General features: G+C 40.1%; 1 protein-coding gene across 2 annotated transcripts in view; it reads left to right on the top strand.

Annotated features, from left to right (window-relative positions):
- The first annotated feature begins 1,357 nt into the window (after positions 1-1,357).
- The window catches only part of PAPSS1 (3'-phosphoadenosine 5'-phosphosulfate synthase 1), a 90,679-nt gene continuing 78,487 nt past the window's right edge, over positions 1,358-13,549 (top strand). The window contains exons 1-2 of one of the 2 annotated variants that reach the window (XM_028506577.1): positions 1,358-1,755; positions 12,771-12,885. In XM_028506577.1, coding sequence (XP_028362378.1) covers positions 1,696-1,755; positions 12,771-12,885 — 175 coding nt within the window. In that variant the 5' untranslated portion in view covers positions 1,358-1,695. Of the gene's footprint in view, positions 1,756-11,624; positions 11,676-12,770; positions 12,886-13,549 lie in introns of those variants that run through there. The other variant, XM_036025596.1, reaches the window with a different exon arrangement.

The following is a 13,549-nucleotide window of genomic DNA, read 5'->3' on the forward strand; positions in this document are numbered from 1 at the left end:
GTGGGTGGCAGGTGTAGAGAGGAGCTGCACAGGTGGGAGGATGTTCAATTCAGGGGCTTAGTTGTCATTCAAGTTGGATATGGGAAAGGCCTAATTTGAGACAGTAGCAGTCTGGTAAATAAATTGGGAACTTATTTGCTAGCTATCAAGAGGTAGCAGCTTCAGGTCTTAGAGAGTGGTGTGCGTGTGTGTTTATATGTGTGTCGAGGGTGTTGGGTTATGGAAGAACAGACTTTCAAACAATGGTCTTGGTGCCAGGGGCAAGCTGTGGAGAAGCACTTACAGTAATGGCAATAGGAGAGGTGATAATTCATGGAGAAAACTCCTTGATACCCTCCAGCTCATCCTCCTGTGAACTAGCTCTGGAATAATTGGGGGAATTTGAAAATATCCTCCACAGGTGGGCATTCTAGTCTATGGTAACCAGCAGCCCTCTTAAGCCTGAAGTTCAGTTCTCTAAGGATTTCCTGAGGAGCTAATAATACAGAGGCCCTCTTTCAGCCTAGTCTGTGAGAATCACTGGACAGAAATTTCCTGATGTGAAGAGAGGTTTCCATGTGGGTGTTAACTGAAGAACAGGTTCAGAATGTAAAGAAAAGGCATTTGTTGGAGCAAAAGTATTGCAGTCTGAGAGACTCAGATCTAGATAGCGACCCAAACTGCTTTGCACAGAACAAAGAAGGGAGAGGTTTAAAAAGGCAAAACCAGCGCAATTCTTCCATGCAAATGAAGGATAGATTCACAGGGATTAGTTAGTTCCAACATGTAAATGAAGGCGGGAAAAACTACAAGGAAGAAAGCAAAAGTGCACCTATTGCCAGGCAGCAGATGCTGTTCTAGAATGTTTATGGCTCCACCTTGAGCTCAGTTTAGCAACAGGTCACTGACTTACTAGCAGCTCTGAGAACTGAGGCAGATGTTCATAGGCCCCACTTCCTTAATAGCCAGCCTCCTATTTTAAGTGACTTAGTAATACTTATTCCACTACATTTCTCCATTAGGAGCAACTTTGTAAAGCCAGTCGAGGTATTAATTTTTGATGTCCAGAGATGGGGCATTAATTTTGGTAAAAAAAAAATTTGTTGAGCAGAATTTTAAAGTGAAGAGAAACTTGTGGAAAGTAAGTTCAAGGAATCAATTCTTCCCTGCGCAAATCTGTCTGGAATATCCAGTTTTAAATGCGGCCGGGCTAACAAGGGGGCAGAATGGGTGAATATCAGAGACTGCTGGCCGGGTTTATGGAGAAAAGGCCGGAAGGGCAGGAATCCAGGTAAGGTCTTCTTCCAAGGAGTACTGTCACCAAGAACCAAAAACTACTCTCCCAGAGGCCGGTGCCCAGGATGACCCAACGTCCGCGCATGCGCAGCTGACAGGGCGCTGTCTGGGCGTTTCACAATTACCCTCCCGGGCTCTGTCCCTCCCTCAGAATTCTGATGGAATAGCACCGTGGGTCTTCCAAGTCCTGCCCTCATTCTGCCTTCGGTTCTCCATTTCCACTTCGCTCTCCCCACACAGATCAGTCCTGGACCCAAGCCTGAAGAGCCGCTGACACGCCGGCATTCCCCGAGCACGAGCGTACGTCAGCGCGCACGGAGGAGACCCGGCTTCCCGCACAGCCCCGCCCTCCCCGGCCCTCCCCGCTTCGGTAGGCCTGCAGATCCAGAGAACCAGGGTACCCGGGCGCGTTCTGCAGCTATGGAGGTTCCCGGGAGCCTGTGCAAGAAAGTGAAGCTGAGCAACGACGCGCAGAACTGGGTGAGTGGGAACAGAGTAGGCCGGGAGCCTCAGCTTGCAGCTGGTTCCGGAGCTGCTGTCTCCCTTCCGCCTCCTCTGCATCCTCTCTGGGGCGCTGGGGATAGGTACCCGGAGGCCTCGGTGCCTTCCAGCTGGGTTGGTGGGTGGTGCGTGGTGGGGGTGATGTGGTGGGGGTTTGGGGTTGGTTGGTGGTGCCTTCCGACCCACCCTCAGTTTGTTGGCTCAGAGGAGACGTGGAGTTAGTCTTTCCGGAGAGAGCTGGCGGCTGCTGAAACTTGCACCCTCGACTAGGGAGCTGCGGGTTATCCTCTGGAAGTACGAGAAGGTCTGCAGAGGAGGTGGAGGCGGGCGTCTTCCGTGTGTTGCTCGTTTTTCTTGGCTCTGCCAGCGCAGTTAGCCCAGGTTTGTGTCCATTTCCAAGTCTTTCCATTTCTGCGTTTCAGTGTGAAGGGAGAGTACCCAACAATGTAGCCATTCATGAGTTGAGACTGCCCTGAACTGAGGTTTCTTTGTGGCTCGGTGTTAAATTCGAATGTCTAATACATAACAGGACTTTTAAGACTCGATTCCTGGAGACAGTAAGGTGTGGGAGGATTAATGGTTTATAGCATTTAGCAACAACAGTCAGTTGGCTTTGATGGTGTCAGATGTCATGTCCTCATTTAGGTTGCTTCCTTCCTTATTGTTAGATAACAAGCAGCTTTAATCTAAGATTGTTAATACCCAACGTGGTGGGGATGTGGTGTCCAACTTGGCAGTCTGGAAAGGTACTGTGCTTGTAGGTTTAGGTGGAGATTTTATTAAACATTACAGCGAAATCATGAGGTTTAAATGCAGCCCTGCCAATTCCCTTTGGTGAGACAAGGGAAAAAAAATAGAAGCCATTCCAGGCAAATGTCCATTTGCAGTCATTTATTTACCTTATGTGCTGTTGCTAAGGATTCTCACCTGATTCCTCTCTTCTTTTTGTTACTACCTCTTCCTTAGGTTTTAAGGGAAGGGAAGTAAAAGGTGAGTTAGGACATTGGAAAGCACTGGATTACTGGCCTGGTCTCTGGTACCAGCTTTCCCATTTACTAGTGTGTGATTTTGAGGATAATACTTCTTTAAATGTCAGCTGACTAAAGAAGAGTATAATAGTGTGTACTTCACAGGGTAAAGAAGATAATGAATTTGAAAGTGCAGTGAAGCTACTGCCATGAAACTATTGATACTGCTTCTGTCACCTTGGGTATTTGCTAGTTAGGGAAATAAGGGACTAAATAAGAGGTTTAAAGGTAATTTCAGTTACACCATCTCTTGCTCATTTATTTACTATTCCATTTGCCAAATAAGTGTGTATTCATTGTAGAGACCTGTACTAGAGATGGAAAAGTTGAAAAATGAAGGACGCAGGGTTTGCGGTCTCGTTGCTCCTGGCCTGATTGGGCTTGTAAATGACTGCCTGGTGATGAGTTTGTCATTGTGACCACAGTGAGTGGTGTAAGACAAGTTTTTGTTTGTTTGCTTGTTTGCAATTTAGAGGAGAGATTAACTTAGAAGCGCTGAGAATAAGAATTACTATTCCAGCACCAACTAAGAGTAACTACTCTGGAGGATTTTTGTTGAGGACTGGAGCTAAAATTCAATAGGGTGGGCTAGGTTGTGCAGTTGTTAATGTTTGCCTGCAGAGATAAGACTTGATTCTGTGGGAGATTTTTGATGAGGCTAGAGTTTAAATTTTCTGGGCCTTGTAAGTTTTTCTTTGCCTCAGTAGAGAACACCTACCTTTTTCCCTCTCACACACTTAAATCTATGGGTATACACATTTGTGAAGAACCCATACACGTTTAATGTTCCCATGACGTGATAAAACTGGTATTCCAGGAAGACTGGTTGCTGGAGGAATTAGACATTGTTCCAGATGTGGAAGCCCTGGAAAACAGACAGGGTTATAGTGAGGTTTAAAGAAATTACAGGCATACTTCATTTTATTGTCCTTCACAGATACTGTGTTTTCATCAACATTGAGGTAAGACCCTCTTCAAGCAAAAATGATTACCACTCCCTGAAGGCTCAGGTGGTGGTTAGCATTTTTAGCAATAATGTATTTTTTAATATGTACATTTTTTCAACATAATGCTATTGCACACTTACTAGACTATAGTACAGTGTAAACATAGTTTTTATGTGCACTGGTAAACCAAAAATTTCTGTGACTCGCTTTATTGTGGTGGTCTGGAACTGAACCTTTGAGGTATGCCTGTAATAGAGTTGAAGCGTACCTGGCACATGCTTTTGTTCCATGTGTTGGGGATATAGGTGGTAAAACCAACAACAAAACAAACAAACAAAACAGAAAAGGGTTCTGTTTTTATGGAACAGATATTTTACCAGGGAGAGAGTTACTTAAAAAACAAACAAGTAAATGAATGAGATAATTTTCCCTTTTACCAGTTCTACCTTTTCTGAGCAATTTGTCCCTTATACTGGTAGATGCCTTTCTTAGAAAGCCAGCTTTTCATTCTGGATTTTGGGGAAGGCTGAGGTGTTACAAAAAATGAAACAAGAATGCAGAAATGGAACACACAGCACATTAAAGGCCAAGCAAAATAGCATTGGCCCAGCTGCTGTCATAGACAGGTGCTGATCTTCTTGCCCTAGGAGACAGGGAGATGCTGCTGGAATAATTGCCCAAAGAGGAAACGCTAGACTTTTACCAAGAGTGCAATCTTAATATTGACTAACAACAGTAATAAGAAGAATGATAGCAAGATATAGATCTGCATTGTCCAATCTGGTAGCTGCTAGCCACCTGTGCCAACTTAAATTTAGTTAGTTAAATTAAATAAAATTAAAATTTCTGTTCTTTAGTCACATTTCAAGTGCTGTATTGCCCCATGTAGCTAGTGGACACTGTATTGGACAGTGAAGTGTAGAATATTTGCATCATCTCAGAACAAAGTTCTGTTGGACAGAGCAGGTCTAGATAGTCACTTTGGGATGGATGCCAGCATTTTTCTACTTATCTATGTATTTTTGTGCTCATGTTTTTTATTTTTACTTTCTTTCCAGGGCATGGAAATCTCAAGAGATAGTGGCCACTGTCATGGATTTAGGCAATTCTGAGCCCTGGCTTTTGGCCGGGTACCCAACAGTGTTAGCTTCTCCACAGCATAGTTGCTTCTCTAAGTTTGAAATGTAAAATGAGCTTCCCCAGCCTGGCTCTGTTTCATTGAATTCTGAGGAGTAGTTTTCTACTTCAGTGGTTCTCAACCAGGTAAAATTTTGCCACCCCAAGGGGGCATTTGGCAATTATCTGGAGACATTTTTGGTTGTTACCAGTGTGTATATATTACTTCGGGTATCTAGTGGGTAGAGGCCGTTGATACTGCTAAACATCCTGCAGTGCAGAGATTATCTGGGCCAGAAAGTTATTATTTCTGAAGTTGAGAAATCCTGTTGTACCCTTGGCTTTGAGCTAGAAAAAGGGGGAAACATTATGTAAATCTGAAATGCAAAAGTAATATTCAATCATTTAAAATAAAATCCAGTTGATAGTAGAACATTCTCTTCCACTAGCCTGGAAATTACCATCTCTTGCTCTAAGATGGATAATTACCAGTAGCATACCAACAACAGAACTACAACCCTGAATTGTTTTAAAAACACATTACTAAGTAATTAGTTCAAATGAAGAAGAATAATGTTTCTTTTTAACATTTACCTATGTGGTAATCATTTTAGTGAAATATCCTTTCCTAAGGACACAGTTCTTTACCAAATAAGTTGTGAGTAAAAATAGTGGAAATATTAGACATTGTTTTATAGAAATTCATTTTCTAAGTTTAGATGAATGCAGCCATTATTCAGATTCTTTTCACTTATTCTTCTCTCTGGTTTCTTTGATGTTTGCCTTCCTTCTCTTTGTCTTTATTTCTCTTTTGTGTTAAGTGTACAATTCAGTGTGGTTTTGCAACCATCAACCAGAGTTGTGCAACCATCACCAGTGTCTAATTTGAGAACATTTTCATCACCCCCAACAGAAACCCTGTACCCACTAGCAGTTACTCTCTGTCATCCTGCTTCCCTGCCCCCAGCCCCTGACAAACAGTGATAAGCGTTGCATCTTTGGATTTCCTTATTCTGGACTCCTATAAGTGGAATCATACAGTATGTGCCTTTCCTGTGTGTCTTTCATTTCACATGTTTTCAAGGTTAATTCATGTCGTAGTGTGTATCAGTACCTCATTCCTTTATATAGTTGATTCATATTCCATTGTGTGAATATACCACCTTTTGTTCATTCATCATCTGATGGACATTTTGAGTTGTTTCTAGTTTTTGGGTATTACAAATAATGCTGCTGTGAACATCCATGTACAAGTTTTTCTGTACATGAGTTTTTTCATGTATAACTTGTACATGAGTTTCTGTCATAGTTATAATAGTTAATTTCAACCTTTGGGGTAGACGTTAATATATTTTTGGCTGCCCAGCTTCGGAACTCCCTTCATATTTGTGGGAACTGCCCTGCTGTCACCATGGTCAAGGCAGCGGCCTGTTGCAATGGGATGATTTCTTTATCTGTTTGCAGTCGGTGTCCTTCCCTGAAACGTCTTGTTCTCTTTTATCCCCAGTGTCTAGAAGGGATAAGTCAACAACACTGAATGAGTGAACAGGTAGTTCCAGACTCATTTCTGACTCTAGGAATCTCTTAGGGCTGGGCTCCCCACCTGGAGGTTGTCCCGGGGACCTTCCATTGAAGTATTGATATTTTAAAAATCTATTAAGTAAATATTTAAATATACTTTAATCTTTAAAACAGAATAGTTGTGGAGACAAAATATATATGCAGAGCGTGCATAACAGTTGATAGCGATCAGATAAGCAGGCTGCTAACTTAGTTCTGATTCTGGAGGTTTGGGGTAGGGCTCGATTCGCTTCCTGCCACGCAGTCAGTGTTGCTATTCATGCTTTGTAGTCGAAAGATTTAAGTGTAGCCTTCTCAAGTTGTTTTCTCAACCTCCAGGAATGTATGGTCTTCACTTGTGCTGTTTGGCTTGTTAATGTTCAAAAGATTAATTTCAGTTATTAGTAATTGAACTAAAGGCTTCAGTTATCAATAGCTCTGGACTAAGTAAGGGTTTCTTCTCATTGCACATTTCCTCTCTTCAGTTTTATCCAAATTATGTTTTGGGACTTGAAAGTAGTGTGCCAGCTACCATTTGAGGGATTCTCTTTGGAGGGAGACACTGTTTAGCAGTCAGTTTAAGGTAGATTGTGGGATGGGTGATAGAGGCAGAAGTCCAACATTATGCTTGATATTTGGTATAAGCTCTTTGCCTTTACCAATTTTATGTAAAAATGCAGAGTTCTTTATAAAATAATAATAAGCTCACAAAGAATGAAATTTCCTAAATGGCATCATAGGGAAAGTTAATTTGCCCTGTAGGAAAGTGGATAAATTAACCAAACAGCTCACATGGAAGTTAAGGTGGGTCAGAAAGGAGCTCAGGGCCACATGTGTGGTTGATGAGGGCAGAAGTTTGTAGAATGTATAGGAAATGTACAGCATGAATGTCATAGGCCATGTGACTTTAGTCTAGCAACAGGACTCATAGTCATTTAGTCCCAAATGTGGAAAGGGAGTGAATTCTTTTGAAATGAATTGTCCTGGTTCTGCTATACTTAAAGTTTCTGAATGCCAGTCATTATTTCATTTGCACATTATGCAGAAAACAAGTCATGCTTCAAAAGAAATGCCTTATATCTAACTTTTAATGGGCACTTGCTAGGCAAGTGAAGGTGGGTGTTGTGGAAAAAAACCACTCAGAGTGTTTGACCTGCCTCCCAAGCAAGTCAAAATGTATATGCACAAAAGACTCGTAAAAGTACAGTATAAAACACTTCATAAATAGCAAACAAATGATATGGGTAGTAAATGTTACAAGGTCTATCATCTATAACATATCACTAAGCCGTTGAAGACAGAAAAGGAATGTAGAGTCAGAAGGAAATACTAACTTAACTCTTGGTCTTCAGTGAGCCACTCATGTTATATTTTCCCGGCAAAGTTATAGGAAGGATAGTTTCCAGTGGGTGGAAAAGGAAAAGAAAGGGTAAGGAGAGAAAGAAGAAGATTGCATGTGGAAGTGGCCTTTATATGCTTCATGAAGTTCAGGCATATTTCTACCACCTTGCAATTCCAGTAATTTTAGAAAGTGGTTTTTTATTTACTCTGAAAAACTGGGAGGGAAGAGAATGTGGCATATCCTTTTAGTTTATTAATAATATCTTAAAGTTTATTTTCAAATAAATACATATAACTAATATCTATTTAGCTTAGTTAATAATATCTTAAAGTTTATTTTTTGTTTGAAAATATCAAACCTAGTAAGCCTCCTTATACCAGACTGCCATATTTGCTGGCAGAATTTTTTTTTAATGTAGGAGTATTCTTTTCTAGTGATTAAAACAAAAGGTCTTTACTTGTCTATATTTGTTCTGAGCCATATCCTCAGTAGTTTATAGTTTGTCAGATAATTTTTATACATTCTACTCAATGTACTAAGAAAAGCAGAAGACATGTTATAGGGCTAAAGTGAATTAAAATTCACGAGAGACATGTTTCTTCTTGCCCCAAAGCAGAGTAACTTGGAAAAAATATCCTTACACAAAATGACCCAGTCAAACCCTTCATGCAAGTGTAGGACACTAGCTTACAAGCACCCTCCTTGTTGCTCCCCCCATTTCCCTTCTTCAGACCCCACTTCTCTTCTTCAGGCTCTGCTCCCTTCTCCTTGGGCAGTCTGGCTGGGAGCTAATATGGGCAGAGGGGCCTTGGCCTCTCAAGAGATGCAGATGTTTGTGTTTGAAATTCTGATTTTTTGTATAAGGTATTGGAAATGCAGAGCTGGAAAGTTATCTTTGCTTCATCAGCTTATTGGAAAGAAATGAGTCCGGAGACCCTTATTATCATAAGTGATTATTGAACATATGAATGCATACTGTATTCTTGCCTTGTTTAATGTGCTCCCGTGTATAATGTGCACTCATGTTTTTGTGCTCATTATACATGAGATTATTATTCCCATGGTATGTAATCATTATGCCTATGTATAATGTGCATCCTTATTTTTCCCTCAAAAATCTGAGCAAAAAAGTACGCATTATACATGGAAAAATACAGTAATTTTATTGGAAGTACATCTATTAATGAGGTGATTAGTGGAGTGGGTGGAGGTTGGATTTTGTGGTGCGCCCAATAAAAGAATTTTCCAGCCGTTCCTTTGGTCCCAAAGGATTTTCCACTTGAGGATATTGAGTGATAGTAAGACTCAGGTGACAGAGATGCCTTTCTCCTGTACACTGTATGGGGAGGGGACAGTGAAGGGAGAGGTGTGGAAAGAGATCCCGAACCTTAGGCATCTCTCAGGCAGACCGTGGAAGTTGAATTGCTGCATGGAAATGTGCTCCTTTACAAAGTCCATGCTTACATACCCACAAGGCTGTTTGTTCCCCATTTTGGAACTCTTTGTGCCAAACCATAGCCCTGGGTGGATTTGTTTCTGACTATTCCATGCCTCAACCTGTGGCTGCGTGAAATACAGTCATGGTGCCTGGTCTTGCTTTAAATTTATGGTTGTTGACTTCACATGAATCCTTCAGGCTGCTCAGAGCCACTCTAGATTCTCTAGGCACTTTCCCACTTTGTGCTTAATGGCCCTTCTGAAAGGTGCCTCCTGCAGGGGTCATCAAAGTCTTAAATGCCCTTTTTTGTTCGTTTGTTTTATAATGGGACAAAGACAGTCTCTTCTATAAACTGTGTTAGGGAAACTGGACAAATACATGCAAAAAAAAAAAAAATGAAACCTGTCTAGCCTCCCACACCACACAGGAAAACAAATCCCACATAGATCAAAGATCCAAATGTAAGACCTAAAACTGTAAAACTCCCAGAAGAAAACATAGGCAACAGACTCTCTGGCATTGCTCCCGGGTATATTTTTTGGATATGTCCTCTCAGGAAGGGGAATGAAAGAAAAAAATAAAGAAATGGAACCACATTAAACTCAAAGTTTTTGCACAGCAAAGGAAACCATTAACAAAATGAAAAAAGCCACCGAATGGGAGAAGACACAAATAATGATACATCCAATAAGGGGTCCGTAACCAAAACATATAGAGACTCATACAACTTAACACCAAAAAACTAAACAATCTAATCAAAAAATAGGCAGAGGACCTGAATAGACACCCCTCCACAGAGGATGCATAGATGGCCAACAGACACACGAAAAGATGCTCAATGTTACCAATCATCAGGGAAAAGCAAATTGAAACCACAATGGGATACTGCCTCACACCTGCCAAAATGGCCACCATCAAGAAATCAATAAACAAGGAGTGTTTTTGAGGATGTTGAGAAGAGGGAACCCCCATTCACTTCTGGTGGCAAAACCATGGCACAGCCACCATGGAAAACAGCATGGAATTCTCCAGAAAATTAAAAATAGAACTACTATGTGACTCAATAATTCCACCTCTGCGTAGCCACCTGAAAAAATTCAAAACACTAATTCAAAAAGATACATGCACCACTATGCTCATTGCAGCATCATCCACAATAGACAAAATATGGAATTAGCCCAAATGTCCATCAATAGGCAAGAAGATGAGGAAGATGTGGTACATACACACAATGGAACACCACTCAGTCACAAAAAGGGACAAAATCCCACCTTTTGTGAAAACACAGGCAGATCCAGAGGGTATTGCACTAAGTGAAATAAGCCAGATGAAGAAAGATAAATTCCACATGATCTTATCTAAACATGGGATATGAAAAACAAAACAGAAACGAGCTCACAGATACAGAGAACAAATGGATGGTCACCAGGTGGGAGAGGGTTGGGGAAATGGGTGAAAATGGTGAAAGGGACCAAGAAGTACAAACTTTCAGTTTTAAAAATAGTGATGGGGATGCAAAGCACCGCATAGGGAATACAGTCAACAATATTGCAACAACCATGTATGGTGTCAGGTGCGTGCTGGACCCATCTGAGTGGTCACTTTGCAAGGTATGCAAATGTCCGATCACTGAAACTAGTACAATATTATATGCCAACTGTAATTAGAAAATAAAGAAACCTAAAAAATATCTAGGTAATAGTTAATAACAATCAATTGTAATTGTTATTAACAATTATTATAATAATATAACATATACTAATATATGACAATAGTAATTGTTAATATTAGTAATTAATAATTAATGCCCACACTCACTATAGGTGAAGGGATTCTCTTATCACTTCGCCCTGTTATGAAATCTAAAGAAATCAGTGCTCAGCTATAGCATAAGAAGTAAACATATACAGTTATGCTTCTCTCTGCTGGTCCACTAATTACCATAATGATTTGGGTAGTTTCCATAATGATTAGCTTAGTCCATTTGAACTGCTATAACAAATTGCCATAGACTAGATGGCTTATAAACAGTAGAAATTTATTTCTCTCAGTCCTGGAGGCTGCATTGTCCAACATGAAGGTACCGGCAGATCGGGTGTCTAGTGAGGGTGTGCTTGTAGATTACTGTGTTTTCCTTGTGTCCTCACATTGTATAAAGGGTGAGAGCGCTTTTTGTTACTGTTTCTTACCTTTTTCATGCTATGTACTTATTTTTTACTTTAAATTATATTTTATTTCTCAATTATAGTTGACATACAACATTACACCAGCTTCAGGTGTATGACCCAGTAACCAGACACTATATAACTCACTAAGTGATCAATCCTGATAACTCCTGTACCCGTCTGACACCATACCCAGCTACTATAAGACTGTTGACTATACTCCCCACATTGTTCTCCACATCCTTGCAACTGTTCCGCAGCGACCATATGTACAGATTTTATGTGGACATGCTTTCACTTCTTGTGAGTCTGTATCTAGAAGTGGAATTGTTTGATCATATGGTAACAGTCTCTTTAACATTTTGCGGAGCTGCTGTTTTCCAAAGTGGCTGTACTATTTTACATTAACATCAGCGAATGTATGCAGAGGTTTCCAATGTCTGTCTTCACCAGCACTAGTTATTGTCTACCTTTTTTCTTATAGCCATTCTAGTGGGTGTGTAGTGGTATCTCATTGTGGTTTTGATTTGCATTTCTCTGATGATGGCTAATGATGTTCAACACCTATTAATATGCTCATTTGCCATTTGTATTTTTTCTTTGGAGAAATGTCTGTTCAGATCCTTTGAGGCCTATGTAATTTTATGCCCTTTTTGTTTAAGAAGAAAATTTGGGAGAACAATTGCTTTTCACTTTGTGGAATTACTACAAATTATAACCAATGTGTGCCATGTCTTCCATTATGTATTCATGGTAGCTGCAGACCAGGCCTTCCACACTTCATCCCGGAGGCTGCTCAAATGCCACCCTCTCAGAGGCCTTTATTGAGAATCGAGTCTGAAGGAGGATTATCACTCCCTGTCTCTCTTTCAGGTCTTACCCTGTTTTGTTTTTCTACAGTGCACTTGTCACTCTCTGATATTATAATGAAGGTTTGTTGGTTTGTCTCTCCCAGTGGAATGTAAGCTCAGCGAGGGTTCATACTCTGTTTTGTTCACTTAGTGTATTGTTCAGGCCTTAGTATGTACTGGTCGAAAGAGTGAGCAAATGAGTGAGTGAGTGAGTGAAAAGTCTGGGCTCTATAGTTCACTACTTATTGCTTATGGGAACTTGGGCAAGTTCTTTAACTTCTCTCAGGTTTAACATCTTTATCTATAAAACCTCAGTAGTAAGAATTTTTGTGTTTTGGGTGTCTGTAAGGATTAAATTAATTGAGAATGTAAAGCACTAAACACTACCAGGTACTCCAAAGAAAAAAAGCTGTTAGTTTTAATCTTTTTCCTTGCTTTTGACATGTTTCATAGACCAGTGACTAAATTCGTGCAAGGAATATGTGTTTACCTCTTTTAAAAGATTCAAGTGATTAAGAATTCTTTCCTTTTTTCCCTCCTTTTTTAGGGGATGCAGAGAGCAACTAATGTCACCTATCAAGCTCATCATGTCAGCAGGAACAAGAGAGGTCAGGTGGTGGGGACCAGAGGCGGCTTTCGTGGTTGCACAGTTTGGCTAACAGGTACACTCAGAGAGATAAATTAGCTTATTTCAAAAGCATTGTTATAAACATCCTTGAACCTAGGAGTAAACATATTTAAATTTGAGCTCAGTTCTTTTATCTGGAGTGTCATAACATGTGACCAACAAAGTTGCTTAATAACGTATTTCCTTTTGGTAACTGTTTTTGTTTTTTATAGAATTGCTGTTAAAATAAAGGGATGCATCTAAAAACTGCCTTATGATCGATAACTGTGTTACCTTTTATAGACTTTTGCGTGAAAATAAGACTTGTATTCTGCCTTCAAGAAGCTAATAATGTAAACCATATGAAGACAAATAGTGATAATCTGTTTCTGTCATTCATCTTTTGTCTCTGATTGGTTCTTGTGTTGGTTTTCCCAGAGTCTTTGGGTTTAGTCATAGCAGATTAGGGAGAGTGTAAATTCATGCAGACTTAAAAATGATAGATACTTTCACTTCTAGGAATTGTGTGTTTAGTAAATGTGTGTTTAAAATTTAGATACATCTCACCAAATTGCCTATGTAAATTTTATACTTATTTATTCTCCTACCAATAGTGTGGGAAGAGGGTCCATTTTCCAAAGTCTTTGTCAACATTAGATACTACTAACCCCTAAAATTGTGGCTGATTGTTAAAAACATTTCCATTTTGGTTTTAATAT

Source organism: Phyllostomus discolor, chromosome 1 (genome assembly GCF_004126475.2).
Source record: "Phyllostomus discolor isolate MPI-MPIP mPhyDis1 chromosome 1, mPhyDis1.pri.v3, whole genome shotgun sequence".
Taxonomy (NCBI): Eukaryota; Metazoa; Chordata; class Mammalia; order Chiroptera; family Phyllostomidae; genus Phyllostomus; species Phyllostomus discolor.